General features: G+C 42.3%; 1 protein-coding gene across 2 annotated transcripts in view; it reads right to left on the reverse strand.

The window, feature by feature from the left end:
- The window catches only part of LOC139743389 (uncharacterized), a 52,408-nt gene that overhangs the window by 5,381 nt on the left and 29,582 nt on the right, over window positions 1-17,445 (reverse strand). Inside the window, exons 2-5 of one of the 2 annotated variants that reach the window (XM_071653874.1) lie at window positions 13,900-14,054; window positions 5,989-6,987; window positions 5,206-5,388; window positions 4,097-4,468 (exon numbers count right to left, since the gene is read on the reverse strand). In XM_071653874.1, the coding sequence (XP_071509975.1) occupies window positions 4,097-4,468; window positions 5,206-5,388; window positions 5,989-6,987; window positions 13,900-13,960 (1,615 nt within the window). In that variant the 5' untranslated portion in view covers window positions 13,961-14,054. Of the gene's footprint in view, window positions 1-4,096; window positions 4,469-5,205; window positions 5,389-5,988; window positions 6,988-13,899; window positions 14,446-17,445 lie in introns of those variants that run through there. The other variant, XM_071653875.1, reaches the window with a different exon arrangement.

The following is a 17,445-nucleotide window of genomic DNA, read 5'->3' on the forward strand; positions in this document are numbered from 1 at the left end:
CTGGTAAACTGTACGTTTAGAAACATCCGTATTAAGCGCCTTATAGATATATTGTATTATTATTTTTATCATTATCATTATTATTATTGTTATTATTATTATTATTATTATTATTTTTATCATTATTATTATTATTATCATTATTATTATTATTATTATCATTATTATTAATCAGCTCTAATTAAGTCAAAAGTCTCAATAACAAAATTAATTCTTCGCCATGATGTAAGTACATTGTATTGTGATATCTAGCCTTTTGCAATGGCAGCTCGCCATAATTTGAGGCGTGACTGTAAGTGTCGGTTAATAACCTTTCTGCGTTCATTCTTTTCATTGTCAAGCAAAGATTCACTGAATGCTGCTAACATGGTCTGATGACCGACAATGAGCCAGCCATTTTACGGCCACCAAAGAATGAGAGGACGAGCTCAACAATAATGGACATTACGCATCGCCCAGACGAGAGTTTCAAAAAAGAGCTCAGAAACAAAAGAGAGTAAGTGAAGAGAGGGAGAGAAATAGAATAAACGAGAGGTAGAGGGAGAGAGGGAGTTAGGGATGAAGAGATAGAATGAAAACACTTTTGTACAATTACGCTGCCCAAAAATATATTAATGTCGTGTGCAAAAAACGGTAAAACGACAGTGACTAATACATTAAAAAAAACGAGTACTAAACATCTGATATTTTCATATTTCAGAGTCTGAAGTAGACTATGAGGCGTTTGATTGGAAAGATCAAAGTCTTCTCCAGGCTGACTAATGGTTACACCACAAGAATAACTGGTTTCACATTGATCAGCACAATTTCTTCGCGTAGGCTATCGTGGTGTGATGCCACGTACTGTCACAAAGACCGCGTTTGACCTTGTAGAGTAACGTCTTTTTCACTTTTACAGCATCACGCAACATTATTGTTCCAAGTTCGGCTCCCATGGCAACCCCCCACGAGATGATAGAGGAGTGTATAAAGTAACAATAAACATAGAATTCTTTATGATGATGGGGGACCTTGTCATGAGCGTTAAGGAGCGCGTGTAGGGCAGGCTATATGCGTCGCTATGGTGATGACACTGCCAATACGAGCTGCCGCGTTGTATCATATTCCCACGCCTTTAAAACAAAAGGTCAAGGGGCATACAGACATATTATCGCTGCGCGAACCCACGTGTGGTTATTTGAGAAATCAGTGGTGGTGCTCGTAACGCTGAGCGGGTGGCTTCACGTCTATATCGCTCTATGTATATTGGATTGCGCTTTGAGGGAGACTGAGAACTCAAAATCAAATTCTCGTTACGCCTTATTGGAAACCTGACGGAAACAGGTGGATTTTGTGACTTTTTTCTTACCCAGAAATTTGTTTTTGAAGCATTCTGTAAACGAAAAAACACGGAAATAATCCGTAGAGTGTCGACATACGAGCCACGGGTTTGCGAATAAATTCTGTGTATACAGTGGCATCTGCACCGGGAAGTGTCAGCTACATAAATTTCACATGATTTGCATTTTCAATTATGTTTGAGCAATCTAATGGCTATGAAGTCAAATCATTCGCCTTATCTTGCTCATCTTTGTGCAACCAACTAGAAAATGTATTTCAACAGACGGACACACAAATCATATCATACCCCAGTCTAATGGAGATTCATAAAATGATTTCGTATTCCATGTCGTCCTTTTCTTGAGGTTGCTGTAGAGTTTACGGGAAATGGCTACTTCTCTTTCTTTACTACGTAAAAAATGAACATAACTGTTGATTGTCCCTTCACATTCTGAACCCAGGTAGAGTAAAAAAAAAAGAATAAATGGATAAATATGAGACTGAATTGGAAGTTGAAATATTAATATTAGTGAAAAGCAAGGAAGGGTTTACTATGTCAGTTATCCATCAACAATCATGGTCCCAAAGCCGCCAGTAAGTTCGGCCACAGATAACAAGTATTTGTGGAGAGGGGCGTTTTCCAACCACTCCTGGCTGTCGCTGAAGCCAAACAAATTGCTCAAAATCCGTAAAGAGGTCCCTCGTATCCTGGCTATGATAGAATAGGGAGATGGCCAGGGGGAGAGAGAGAGAGAGAGAGAGGGGGGGGGGGGGAGAGAGAGAGACAAGCCGTCCTGCTATATGCAAAAGAAATTAATGTCTTCCATTTATAGCAGACTTCTAGAGTTCCTCAAGTCTTTATTTCAACATTCAATATTGCAGAGTGGTTTTCTTCTTTGTCAAAACTACCGTCGAGCCTGATCTGATCTCACAACCGACATCCAACATCGGCGCACTAGCTCTCCGGTGTCCTGGCGATTGTATGAAACATCATACAGGAGATAGGAGAGGGCACCCGACAGAATCAAAAATATATTCAAGTTTAAGGACAATTTCCCTCAAGATCTACTTAATTACCGGCCATTAATTCCACCAGTTCTTCTCAGTACATATCCCAAAACTTGATTTCAAGTTTGCATAGACTAGTGCTGTTGCTATGTCGAGCAAATCGTTTGGTTGTCAGGAGCAATCTTTAGTTCAGTAGAGGTTGGGATGAACTGTGAATATGTGAGTATTTCAGAAGGATCTACCGCGCTCTCATGTAGGAATGGAAAATGCGTGTGCGTTGTGCAGTACTATGTGCTCGTAGTGTGTGGATGGGTTTGCATAATATCATTCATGTTCGAATTTGATTGTTTACAGCTTGCTAGAGTTCGTGCGGAGAGAGGTCATTCAAGGGGCAATATTTGACAGTAAATGTGACATCTTATTACGCACCCGCTATCAGACTGTAGGCACGATAACGAACTCGTGTGAGAGTTCTGCTGCATCCTTCCTAGAGGGCAGATAGATACAACCCTGGGGCATAACTGACAGAGATGTACTCGGGTCGTAAATTTCTCCTTTTAAGTAATAGTCACGTGTCCCTTTTCCACGTCTGCTTTAAGTGAATTATACGAGCGTCGACGTTGTTGCCCCACAGCGCACGAATGATCTTTTTAGGAAGCCTTCAAGACGACGCCGTGCAGGTTGAATTAGGCGCACTTCCTGGGAAACACGAATGGAGGCATCGACGCTAATCTGTCGTGATCGCTGGGAGGTACATCGAAACTGATGCGGAGTCATTTCATTGTCGTCATCAGTTAACAGAGATAGGGGGGAAAATTTACCCTAGTGTGTGGGGCTGGTGATAATTTATGAGCAACTGGTTGGAAGAGCGTGGAATAACGGTCGTTTGTGCGAGTCATATGCACGCAATCTTCCCATTTATATCCATTCCAAACATTCTAAAAGCCAATCTAACGCTATAAAATGGGTAAATCAACATTCTAGTCATGTTAATGATGACACCTGCACAAACACCCATCTATAAAAAAGAATCTAGTCACGTTTTTGAAGAGATTTCAGTGATAAAAACAGAAATGTTGTTGGCGTAATCAATGTTTTAAGTCATGATTCATCATTATTACTGGAAGGTTGTCTATCAATTATAGAAAATAGAAACTAGTTTACTTATAAAAACGGTTGTTATTTTCGGTTTCATTTGTCATTGGACTCCAGTCTAGAGAGATCCCATCCAGGATTATATATGATGCTGTATTAAACATTCGTGGAGTCGTCCAAGACCCCGTTTACAGTGAGTGAAAAGGCCGGGCTCCCTTTCACTGTAAACGCTCAAAAGGCCAAATGTGGTACCAAAAACGGCCGTGCATTTGGCCAAGCTCTGGAAGTAGTCTCGGCCAAGGCTCAGCCCGGGTTCAGCCTGGCTTTTTCTCATTGTAAACGCAAACTGGGCCAAATGCGGTACCAAATTGCGACCGGCGCGCTCTCAAATAATCGTTTGTTTACATGCAGAGCGCCACTACGACAAAATATTGAAAGTTTGAATTAAAAGCCCGGGCCGAGCCCTCCACTGTAAATTGCGGGGCCGAGTGCCGCAATTGAGGCCGTGCTTGGCCTGGGCTCGGTCCAGTCCTGCACTGTAAACGGGGTCTACGTACTATACACGATGGTGCTCTTGCTGTTCTTGGTTGTCTCCAAAATTCAAAGTAAAGAATATGTTTGAGTTTATTGACAATGCAAAGCAATGCATTGCTTAGTATTAAGGCAATCTTACCGAATGAGGAGAAGAAGGCCTTGAAACCCTTCATGTCCAGGTTGCCTCTCCGCACCATCCTGTACTCGATGTACATCGAGTTGCCCGTGGATACCACAGGAGCCGGAAGAGCCACGCCCGTGTGGTAGGCCAGGTTCGGGGAATCCCCGTGCTCCCCGTCGCGCACGCGCAGATACTCCATGTGGATGGCCAGGTAGAAGTAGACGAACTCGAGCCGCACCACGCGGTTGCCCGGCACGGAGATCACCCAGCGGAAGGTGTTGCGGCTTTCGCAGAAGAGCGGATCGGAGAGGATGGTCCCGTCCGCCACCGTCAGGGTGCAGCCGCAGAAGCAGTTTGCGTTGGCCGTGGTGCTCAGAACGGCTGTTGGTTCTGCAGTTGGTGGCACAAACGAAAGTTCTTTACGGATAATTAGCAAACTTTTCTGTTTTTACATTATCGTCGTAGGCCTAACATCTCCATGATGGCGAAGGCATCGAAATCAATATGAAAAGTGACAAGAGTAGGGTAACTGTATCGGTCTAGTTTGCCATCATGAAATTGTTTTTTATTATCATTATCATACTTGAGAGCCATTACGACAATATTCAATCCCCCGTATTACAATCATTTTGTGAATTATTGGTGCTTTTGTATGTGCGTCTTTATCATTTGTTTCCAGATACTAATGAACGTACTACTTTATGTACTTACTTACATAGGTCATTTTCCTAAACTACAATGAGCCTATATACTAACGTGGAACACAGACAGTGTCTATAAGAATGGAGACGACTTTAATATGTCATCTAACTCATTCCCTACGAGATTTTTTTTTTTTTCTATACAGCCTTTACACAGGTCCCATCTGTTCCTGGTATTCAATGAATAATGTAATGGCCTGTCAAACGAAGAGGTATATCAAGGCAGCAGTTATGGAAGCAGATTTACTATTTCAATAGCAAAAAGCTTACAATAAACATAAATTATGAGGAGAATGCCGAGAGAAAATAATGGAGGATAAAAAAAGGCACGAGACGTGAAGACGTAGAGGTTCGTTCTCTAAATCTGATCATGGATTATTGTCTGTAGATATTGACACGGCATCCATGCTGCGCTATACCACTAACCTGGTGGACATGGCGGCAGGTCGCAGAACTCGGTCATCAGGAGGTTGCCGTCGCACGAAGCGCCCCCATTGGCCGGCGACGGGTTATTGCACGTCCTGGATCGATGTCGCACGCCCGGACCGCAGGTCGCCGTACACGATCCCCAGCTGGTCCAGTCACTCCACTGCCCATCGATCGGGTCACCTGGACACCAGGGTACAGAAATACATCAGACCATGAACACCTGTCAATCGAATCCGCCTCATTGGAACATCATTTTGAAATTGTACCCCTTGATATGAGATTTAAAGAAGCAAAGGTCAATACAAGCCGACACGCCTTTACATCAGTTAGTATACAACTCTACATTTCTGGGGATTTTGCGTGTGTGTGTGTGTGCGTGCCGCTAATTCATAGCTTAATCTTTCGTTCGGCTTTCCTCTGTTGCGGAGGGGAATGTCAGTATGAGACGTTTTATTACCGATAGTAATGGTGGCTTATTCCACCCAGACAAGTCAACGCGGTGATAATCACATTGTTATAAGCGCACAAGCCCGTTTTTGTTACCATATTGTAGTAATGACTCATTGTCCTCAGAGGTACGAACTTACATTACATCGCAACTTGGACATTGGTTCATGTAACGATAATTTTCTTGATGGAATGTAAATGTAAATGATAATTAGCAAGCATCCTAATGTATGTAGGAAAGGAGGCACTTTTTGCATCTATAAACCAGTAAACATGGTTTTCATGGGCACTTGAACGAATTCAAAGCAGTATTTCATTATGAATCTCACGAACCTGTGTACTCAAGAGGTATGCACACGGTGACTTGGTCTTCGACCGCACCAGATCTTGCCACGCTGACGTACCGGAAGCAGAAGCCCGTGAACTCGCTACTGAACTCGCTGCAGAAGAACTGCATTGCGGTTCCACTCGTTGACATCCGCTTCTCCGAGATGTGCCTGAGATCCGACTGCGTCGGTGCGTAGGAAAACTCTTGGTCCTGGCCCAACAGTCTGATGGTGTCCTCGTCGTTGGGACAGGTGGGTTGCGAGGCTCGAACCTCGATGGGCTGGACTCTACCCCTGCCAGAGCAGTTGGGGTAGACGCCTCGCGTGGAGACGCTGAGGCCGTAGTCATTGTTCCTGGCGGCCTCGAACACTTGGCTTCGCGCGATCGTACTTCTGTTGAAGTCGGACTGCAGGAGTACTGTGTAGAGACCGGCCCGATCTGCCGAAGAGCACCCGAAGTCTACAGTCATGTCAGTCGAAATGGTGCCGATTGGGAACGAGTCCGCTACGGCTCCATCACCGATGGGGATGGCCTCACCGCTGGCCGTGAGATTTTTCCCATGATACACCAGCAGCATATTGACGATATAGCGATTACTGTCTCGCATTACATTGCATAAGTTTGAGGTGACGGCTACCACTCGAAACTCTCGCGATGACGCAACTAAATTTGTGGGGACACTAAAATCTACTTGGGGCCAAATTACGTGTACTACATCACTCTGTGCTAAGATATCGCTAGAGTTCCTTGTCGACTGCAGCCGGAACTGAAATTGGCCCGCGTGGTCGAAGTAATTGCATTCGAACTTGACGGAACCACTGGTTGCTAGGGGAACCGTCTTTGACCTGCGCACTAGGTTGTCACTGAGGTCGATCAGTTGCACAAGGGGTGGGAAGGACAGATCGCTAGCTGGTATGGTAAAAGCGACACTGAGGCCTCCCCGGAATAGCGCCACGTGTTCGCTGGGGGCCTGGAGGCTGTACTGGCCACTGACCAATCGTAAGACTGCAGAAAGGAAGAATGATAATAAAAAAATGCAAGCACTCAATTTGTATTCAATTTATACAGTTTTCACCATGCAAATTTAGTCATACATTGTTCAGTTCTTAAGAAAGTGCAAGATACATTTCCGAGTTGTTTGTTCAGGAAACCTCGGGCTGTTAATGAAAGAAATGAGAAAGGTCACGACAAACCATAAAATGTCACAAGATGTCGATGCGTTGTAATCATTGATTGCACATTCTGTGTGTCCGAAGCAATATCGATCGTGATATACTATAATTACGGAATGTGTTATACAAGTTGCTTTTATAAATACTACCAACCACAAATCTGCTATGTGGTTCAGCCGTATTCCCATAAACAAGCTGTCGTTTTCCATTGTCAGTGATGTAGACAAATAAACACTGGTTATAAAATACACACGATCTTCACAGTTTTTCTTGTTTAACTTTATGTTTTATGGCGTAGTAATATAAGTAATGTCGTAATAGATTTTGGCGCATCACCAAGGACTTTGTCCATCTCATTCAAAATTCGTCGAAGGGATGCTTCTGGCACACCACAAGAAAAGCTGTTGTTTGACCCTGGTGAGACAACATTGTACTCGACAATTTAGGCACAGCAATGGCTTGTATAGCGAGGCGATACTCGATCCCTGCCTCGTCCAAAAGGCCTAATCCTTTCCATGTTGTTGCAGATCACGCCCCACAGGTCGACTCATTGCTATTTCGAAGAAGTTTCGATGAGGCCAGGAAGCTCGAATACACACGCTACGATACCATCAAAACATCGTGGACCAGCAAAGCCATAATTCGGGGCTGTGGTTATGTTTCTTTAATTCAGAGGAAGAAATATGCGTTAGCTCACCCTTACTCCCTCTCTCTCTATCTCTCTCTCTCTATTCTCACGTTCCCTCAATTCGCAGTTTCGGATAAAATCCGCGTAATATGAGAGTGAAATTTGAGATAGCTGAACTTGGCTATCCTATACGTCGGGATGTTGTAGAGGATGAAAGTCTCATCAAGTAGTAAATGATTTCGGAATGTTAAACCTTGCAGGCACCATAAGGGTTCTCCCAATTCTCCATCCACCCCTAATCGCACGAACGTGGCCCCGGAACTCTACCACATCCCCAATGATTATTGCTTCGCTTCACATTACTCCTGCGCGGTGGGAGTCTGAACGCCAGCTCCTTCACCAAAGAAGACCTGCCACTTGAGTAGATGCATCATCACACGAGATGTCGTCTTGGTATGCCACGACTTTAGGGAGGATGGTAGAAGGAGTAAGGAGGGTGTAGTGATGAGAAGGAGACTAGAGAGAAGGAGAAGGATGGTATTCTTGGCAATGCTCACATCATTTATCATGAATATCTTCTCTGCGGAAATCAATCTTGGCCTTACTCTCTTTTTCTGAGCCCCCTCCCCCCGCATTCCCTCCCCATCCCATCCATCCGATCCACCCATCTCCCATCCCCCACCCCCTCCCCGGCCTGCCCACCACCCCCATGTCCCATTTATGGAATGTGCATGGTATCCGTGAGCGTCATAACAGCGCAGACTAGACGCCTATCATATCCACACTGAAAACACGACGCCGAACATTAAAGGGAGGAGTGTAATTTTGGTTGAGATGGCGCTTCAGATTTCCAACTTTTTCTTTTGTAAGATAATGAGAAAGCTATTATGAAATAGGAAAGAGTATGTAATTCAAAATGGGTTTCAAAGTTTACTTGATGAAAACTGGTTTTGAAATGGCTGAGATATCCAAAACACAGGGCTCCTGATAAAAGGTGGGACTATAGATTCGCTTTGTTCTACTTTTTAATTTGGCTATCTCATTCATTTAAAAACCGATTTTCATCAGAGAAACTTTGAATTCCTCTTAAAATTGTATGCTCTCTGACATTTCATAAGTGGTTTCTTGATATCTCGCGAAAAGTTAAAAGCTCAATCATCATCTCAACCAATGCTATACCATCCCTTTAATTACACGGAGTCGAAACCTTTGTGAGATCGTGGAGCTACATCGGCTTCATGGTGACATTACGACTGCGGGTCCAAAATGCTTGTGCTATCGTAAACTTTGAAAATGAGTAGCTCAACTACTCCTTGCTACAAGCAACTCTTCAGACATAATCACACATACCCAGATATGCATTGGCTATCGATACCCAGATTTCTATATAATCTATCTATTCATTTAATCTATCTATTCATTTATCCTATATCTATCACCTTATATAGATCAGGTGCATGTACATTGTGTTGACGTTAGCTTTAATTTCAGTTAATCAAAGTCAGCCTTAAAGATTTCAATATGTTTTGTGACTTTCGAGTTCAAACTCGTTTTTCACTCACCGAGGCGGTCAGAGTCAAATATATAACTGAAGTATGTTTCAAAGGGTAGCCAAATGCTGAAGGATTAAAAGTTGAAAAATATGAGAAAAAGAAGAGAAAATAACAACACTGATGGGACAGATAAAACGTTCTACTAGCAATTCGTATTTCAAACATTAATTGTAACAATTATAACAAAAAGGTAGACAACCCCCTAAAAAAACAAAAGCAAAACAAAACAAAACCTTTGTTCATTCAGTCATTACGTCCTAAATAGAAACTAGAAACTTTGTTTAACGTGTATCACAAATTGATTATTTACAGTTTCTTTACATGAACATCAGCTTGACGGTTCTACATCTAGATTTCTGTTTCACATAATTTGTTGTATTGTTCACGTCATCAGCGTTTCAAGTGGTGGCTTTTTTTTTTCTTTCAGTTAACGACGATCAGTTTCCCTGGTTCACATATCATTAGCACAATTATTAAACATTGCTCACAGGCAATGTCTAAAATATTGACGCATTCCCATGACTAATGGAGCTTTCAAACTTCCGCCATATCCAATAATTATATTCTCACGCGTCTCAATGTTTGTGCCACGAAAATGAAATGAGTGTGGCAGCGTCAAAATGCTGTTTTCTGCTGACAAGCTAAATATTACTTTTTCGCACTCATTCTGCAATATCCCCACTTCATTAATAGAAAATGACAGTCAATATCATATTTGCCACGATGTGAAGCGCTCTAAAAATGAAATTACGTCTGAGCAGCAAGTATTTTCCGAATGAAAAAGTAAATTGCTTGTGGTTAACGTGATGATTGCACATATGTGAAAGGACTCTTACAAACAACTTTAGTTTGGTATTCTTTTGACAGAATCGTCTGTACCAATACACACGATTTAACCATACTATTTGTATTTTGGCATAAATGCGAACGGCTGTCACACACGCTTGTAGAACTGCTTAAGAAAATCACAAACCCTAAAGGGATGGTATAGTTTTGGATGAGATAGGGATGTAGGTTTTAACTTTTTGTGAGATAATTAGAAACCACTTATATCACTGTATATGAAATATTAAAGAGCACGCTATTAAGGGGAATTTAAAGTGTATTTGATAAAAATCGGCTTTGAAATGGCTCAGATATCCAAAAACAAAGCAAAACAATATGGTCCTGATAAAAGGTAGAGGACACATCTTTTATTAGTACCTATTTGTTTCTGGATATCTCAGCCATTTTCTAAACGATTCTCATAAAATCAACTTTTGATTCCTCCAAGCATTGTATGCTCACTTGTATTTCATATAAGTGGTTTCCAATTATCTAACAAGAAGTTAAAACCTGATCCCCGCCTCAACCAAAACTATACGATCTTTTTAACTTTCATGTACTACGTGAAAGCGAGTCTCTGACGCATTATCACTGCCCTTTCAACATGTTCCGTCTGAACACTCGTAGCACACGATACCCGCTGTCACTCGAGCAGACGACGTGCGATAAACATGGATGGGAATGTTGGTCGGCGGGAATTATTTGGGCACAGCTCCTGGCATCGGCGAGGTGTAATAAGCAGAGATTGGTGTGGAGGAGGAGGAAGAAGGGGTAGAAGAGGCAGAGCAGGAAAGAAAAGAAGAGGAGGAGAGGAGGAGGGGAGGAGGCGAAGAAGAAGAAGAAGAAGAAGAAGAAGAAGAAGAAGAAGAAGGAGAAGGAGGAGGAAGAGAAGGAGAAGGAGGAGAAAGAGGAGGAGAAAGGTAAGGAGGACGAGGACGAGGAGGAGCTGTTGGAAGAGAAGGAGGATCAGTCTTGATCCTTGTATTTCCAGGACGACGGATATTCTATCGGGGCATTTTAGGAAATTTTGCGGATGGACACTGGTTTGGGCAAATAAAAAAATGCATATACATGTATACGGAAGCAAAAGCCAAATGAAAACTGGAGAAGTCATCCAAAGCTCCACGCAACATTGAAAGGTGTTCGAGAAACATGTTCAATGGAACATAAGATTATACTTATTTTATGTCTTATCCTGTAATTTTTGGTCGGAATGACGTCATACACTGTGCGTTTTACATTTGACGGAAAGGTAAACCTGATCATTAAGCTTAGTGACGAACGACATGATTAGTCAAACAAAATTTAGGAAATAAAGACAAATTTTCATTATTTCTTTCTAAGCATGCGATGCGGCAGTTTGATCAGTTGTTTCCGTATAATCCCTTAAGTCGGTCTTATACATGATGATGATTGAGGATATCTCGGAATGTCTTTGAAAAATGGTCTCAGCCTCCGGGAGCATTGACTTGTACGTGAGAAGAGAATGCGGTGGAGAGGCATTCGGAAGATATTCGGTTTCCGAAAAAATATACAATGAGGAGTCATGCATCGTGACCCAGACCTTGATGTCTTTGATATTGGCCTGAAATTGAAGTGTAATGCCAAGAATCAGAACCACTCGGAGAGCTCAAACCTCTGTCGAAGCTCAATCAGGGTCAAATAAGACCGTAGAGCTGTATACGCATCTCCTAAAGTCCTATCCCAAAAATGTCATTCAAAATTTCCCTGGCACGACCTTTTGATATATATTACTAGCAGACAGACAGACAGACAGACAGACAAGCAGGCAAATAAAACAAATAAACGCAGGCAGAACACAACCTCCCTCTGAGGTGGTGATTACAGCCGTAGCTGCGAGAAACAAAATCACAACAATTTGATTCATTGCTCTTTTAGAAGATACACGCATTTATGTATCTATCATGATTAAGAAGGCGTTCGACAAAACAAAATGGCTTTGAAACGACAATTCTATATTGCTTGCATATCACTTACTGGCCAGGTTAATTATTTCAAATTCGCTGTTCCTTATGGTACTCGAGGAGTACTTGTATTATACAAATGGTCACGTAATATAGGCCTACTCTATATAGAAACTAAAAACTCGTCTTAGTTTCGTCACTTTGTAAACATTGTCCCAGCACACACACACACACACACACACAAGTCAGCTAACGATTTTTTTTCTTTTCATACGTAAGCAAATTACTGGAATTAAAAAAATAAAGAGAAAAAAACGACCTAATAACCATCGATGCAACTGCAATGGTAAAATGTCAATGAGCACAGCTAACCGGTTGTCACTTCGCCGTTGTCATGGTTATCTCTTATTCTACGCGTGCATTCCAGCATAAGGTCCATGTATGTCTGCAAGTCCTTTTTTTTTCTGAACCGCGTGTTACAGAAGAAAATTCAGAGCTTTATTACTGTCTGAAGTTTTTGCCTACAAAGTACAATATTTACATCCTCGACTCCGCCGTCGATGGTTCAATATGAATCCCTCAAAGGAGATATTTATATCTCCCTGCTCTCTCGCAGTTGTGATCCATACTGATCGCCTTGATTCCCATGTCTATGTCACAGCCTTCTTTACCCTCGGAATCCAGAAATCAAAGCAATCACTTGACGAAGGGTTCATTATTGGGGAAAAACACAAGTCAGGGAAAAAAAAATCATGTCAGCAAAACTACGGTCACTGGGTTTCGGATACCGGTTGATAGTGGCATTGGATCCCCGATATGATCGCATCGAGTTTGCCTATTCAGAGCGAACAAACTCACCAGGTTTCTTATCGATAACAGGCTAGTCAAGCACGCACAACTCACCTGTTCAGTCAATATTTGGAGACCACGATTAGAGATCGAGGGATAAATATTTGATTGTCAATTACCCCTCGAGATGGGAAGTGGTTCTCTTCACATCACCATCGGTTCTGGTGGAAACAGCTTGAAGAGAAAAGCAACTGTTGCATGCTTTCACCGGTATTAACTGGCTTTTCCCTCTTTTGGGTTTTTCATAAAAAAGATTCGCTAAAAAGAACCTAACTAGCATGAATGTAAAGGTATTTCCCTACCCGTCTTCGTTAATTGCAATAATTAGAACGTTACCATAATCATAACAAAGAAGACGTAGGACAAGAGAAAAGATGGTGAAGATGAAAAGGAGGAGGATGAGAAGAAGATGAAGGAGAAGAAGAAGAATTAGTGCAGTTATAGGAAGATGGAGCAGTAGAAACAGCTCAGTCGTTGTAATAGTAGATAGTAGTAGTAGTAGTAGTAGTAGCAGTAGTAGTAGTAGTAGTAATAGTCGTAGTAGAAGCAGTAGTAAAAGCAGTAGCAGTGAGTAGTAGTCGTAGCAGCATCAGTAACAACAACAGTAGTATTGTAGTAATAGTACTAGAAGCAGTAAAAGTATAAGTTGCAATTGCACAACAGATGTTAAAGTCTGAAGAAATTCCGAAGAACGTCACATTTTCTATTAGCAGCTGGTATGTGCTTTGAGAAGCACCCAGAGGTTGAGGACATCAATGTTGAAGTTTTTGTTTTCTTCTTCTTCTTCTTCTTGCTATTGTGGGAACAGAAGTTTTATAATCCAGGTATTTGAAATACAGGCAAACACGAGTGCATGAACTTGCTTCCCCGGAACACTTTACTGTCGATGGCCGGGACATGTTTGTTTCATGCTTTGAGGAGCCCGATTCGTGCCTGAGGGACGATGTCACTACGCTTGAACGTACCTGTGCATACGATGAAGGTGATTGTCTCTAGCCAGTGCCATGGTGGAGCTTTCATCATCATTCTGATCGGACTCGTTGCTATGGCGACGCCGCATCAGCTCACACGGCCTGTGTCGGAGACTCATCTGTGAGTAGAAGTGCCCTCAGTCAGCATTCTGTTCGGGAAATAATGACACAAAGATTTTACTCCAGGCGTATTGTCCATGCGAGGATGAATTGTATTCGATCCTGAGCAGGTGTTCCTTGAAGAACCCCAGTGATTACACCTATTCTCCATGCTTCTTCATTTTCGGCCAAAGAATGGAGATCGAATCAACATAAATCGTCCCGTTGATACCAACCTTAATCTTCTGATAGCAGTCTTTTGCGGAATAACCCATGCATTTCAGAGATTGCTAGATAGGTTTTCACTCTTTTGAGTTGCGGTAAACAATGGACCCTCTTCCCCACTTTCCTTCACTATGTAGGTTTGAGGCATGGGTAATTTGCAAAACTATACTATTACACCATTATCATTCGGAATTCATTACCCACATCAATCATTTTGTTGGAATAACCCTCGAGTCACGGCCAATCGAAGGTTAAACGAATGCTGACTTGGATTACGCACCCAAGTGAGATTCTGGAGAAAGCAACCCTGACTCCTGTTGAATTCTCGTCGAGGGAAGCTAAGCCTGCTGAGATTATGACGTCGTTACTATGACAGCCAAACGCGCGCGCTATTCTTTTACCAACTTCATCATGGTTGTCTGACAAATGGTGGACTAACAACGGGGTAACAACTTGTGCCCTGGTCCCGATCAGCATGGCATGCTAAAACTGCACGTGCGACACGACAATCTACGCTTCATAAGATACAGACTCATGTCATTTTCAAAAAGCTTTTAGTCATATTGGTTCTTTCCCATGTGCATTACAATGGATTAGAACAAAAGAAAAAGAAGAGCACAGAAAATACAAGAAGAATTCTCGCATAAACGAGCAATGAATATCATTCCGAATAACATCGAATTTCTGTCGTTGCACACTTGTCTTTTTCACCCTATATATCTCTCTTTGGTCGTCTGAATAAAACTTCCCAAAAATAAACCACAACAAAATAAAAGAAAAACCTGGTTGACGATTACTTCGGGCAGATTTTTTAGCTGTTGTTGTTGTTGTTGTTGAAATTTCTTTCGAAACATTGATACAGCTACATTCTATATTCTCGCTTGCTTGTGTGTGGTGATGTCTCCAAGACTTGGGAAAAACTGGGCGGGAGAATCTTGCCTACAGTAATTTGAATGCCGTTTATTACACGTCGAAAGGGATTTTGTCAGCGCTGCAGAAAGAATCACATCATGATCATCCTCTTTGGCAACTGGCCCCCCTGGGTAATAGCTGGTGCCAAACCTTGAGGCATCCATTCAACTATCAAGAATGAAAGCAGAATTTCCAAGCATTTTCTTGAAGTTTCCCTTCTTTATCTTTCTCTCACCCCCTCCCTCTCTTCCGTCTCTTCCTCGACCGAATACTTAACATTTTCTCTCTTTGTTTTTTTTTCTGTCTGACTCGATCTATCTATAGAAGGATGCATGGTTCGTCACATCTAGATTGAAAGGCGTTACGAGTGAGATTAAAAAAAAAATCTCAATGAATACATGAGTGTCTGCAGGGACAAGGAGTGGCCAGTAGAATGACTGTATACGTTGCCCATGGTAAAGACCCCTATGCATCCATATTTGTTTGCTTGCCGGTCTTTTTGTACTTTTGTTTGTTTGTTTGTTTGTTTGTCTGTTTCGAGTTTTGTTTTCCTTCACGATCACATATTTCCCCAAACAAGTATATTTTGGGCAACCCAGCATTGTTGACCCGGCATTATTTCAGCATTTTATCGACGAGTTCAAGTCTTGTTCCCCCGAGCTAGACAAGCCCCCTGCTGAACGCCAGGTGGGCCGCCATATATGTCTGTAGTGTGTACTACACCTTCTCTGGAAACATCACAACACGCCATCTCCGGTGTTATCAGCTGATGTCAAAAGATCAAGTGAGTCGTCTAGATTTACGTGCCCTATAACGTGACTGGGAGCCAGCGAAGGTGTGTGGTACGGAAGACTTGAACATGTGAGGTGACTGATCGAAACTCACCAGCTTGGGCACCCTTGATATATCCCATGCCGAGATACCTCGATACGAACAAGAAGACGAAAAGGTGTGTGTTCGTTTGTTGTACAACGAGGACTAAAACTGAATGCACTGTTGCTATACACTGTCGCAGGGACAGCACACATTCAGTTGTTTCCTTACATGGAGGTCGGTCAAAGTTAAGACGGCTTACCAGGATACAGTGGGTCTCACTCACGGATTCTCAATAATGAGGTCCAAGGTTCGAATCCTCTGGCCACGCCCTATCCTCAATGCCTGGTCCTCCGGAGAGGACTCAAATGTCGCATATCCCATTTGCACACGTCACAAAATTTTGCTCAGTTGAGGAATAATGTATCCCAACATTATGTTTGAAATCTGACGGCAATATACCACAGAGGTTTTTTTTAAAAACTCAATGAAAAACTAACTTCATGTCACTCGAGAACACGCTCCCCTCATACTGAAAATAGAATATTGTGAAAAAAAGTGAATACAGTAACACTTTGAAGTTCCAAATGCCATGCTGCGAGCGCTTCCACGGCTGCTCGCCAACACCTTATAGTTTGCTTCCTTGTGGAAAGTGTGGCTATAGAGAGCAGTTCAACCCTGCAGAACACTATATTGAGCATCTGCAGTGTCTATCTATAACGAAAAAGGGTGACGAACTGAAACAATGGAAAATAGATTTGTTTTTTACACAATAAAAGTACGACAAACACATCAAAAAGTTTCTGAGTGACGTCAAGTACTACTTAACGTGTGGTAGCAAGTTATTTTGTCCTTATTTGCATACTAGCGAAGTTACGTTTGATTGTAAGCTATTGTAGCTTGAAAAGGTAAATGAGAAACATAGCTTAGGGACTCTTATTTTGATGATATTGTTTTTGCCTTCAGATTTGTGTGTGTGTGTGTGTGTGTGTGTGTGTGTGTGTGTGTGTGTGGTTGTGGTGAAAGTAATGGCTATTATTATAACAGTGGTGTTATTACCTGCTACAGCTAGATGACATTTAGTGAAATTCTCGTCTTAGGCGTGACGGCACGCGAGTAGGATCCCCAGCACCGCAATGGGGTCATTGCCATGTTTGGTACGAACCCCTCTACATTCCCACAACATTCCCACGCCTGTGTCTCTCTTTCTCTATGACAGCAATAATCCATTATTTGCGTCTCTACCTCCATTTTCTTTCTCTGCAAGGGTTCAAATTTATCATTAATCATTTTGATTTAGGGCACCATCAACACATTTTCCGGTCTGATTGCGATTTCCCAAGTCAACACGAACAATAACTACTTATGCGCACACACATCGCGTCGTTTGCCTAAAGTTGAAAGTGGATGTATGCTGAGGGTGGGGCGGCGTTGCTATAGTTACACGTGTGGGGGAAAGTATGTTGTCGTGCGAGAGGACTGCATCAGCTG

This window comes from Diadema antillarum, unplaced genomic scaffold (assembly GCF_040938485.1).
Source record: "Diadema antillarum isolate AM-2024a unplaced genomic scaffold, OU_Dant_1.0 seq00001076_RagTag, whole genome shotgun sequence".
Classification (NCBI taxonomy): Eukaryota; Metazoa; Echinodermata; class Echinoidea; order Diadematoida; family Diadematidae; genus Diadema; species Diadema antillarum.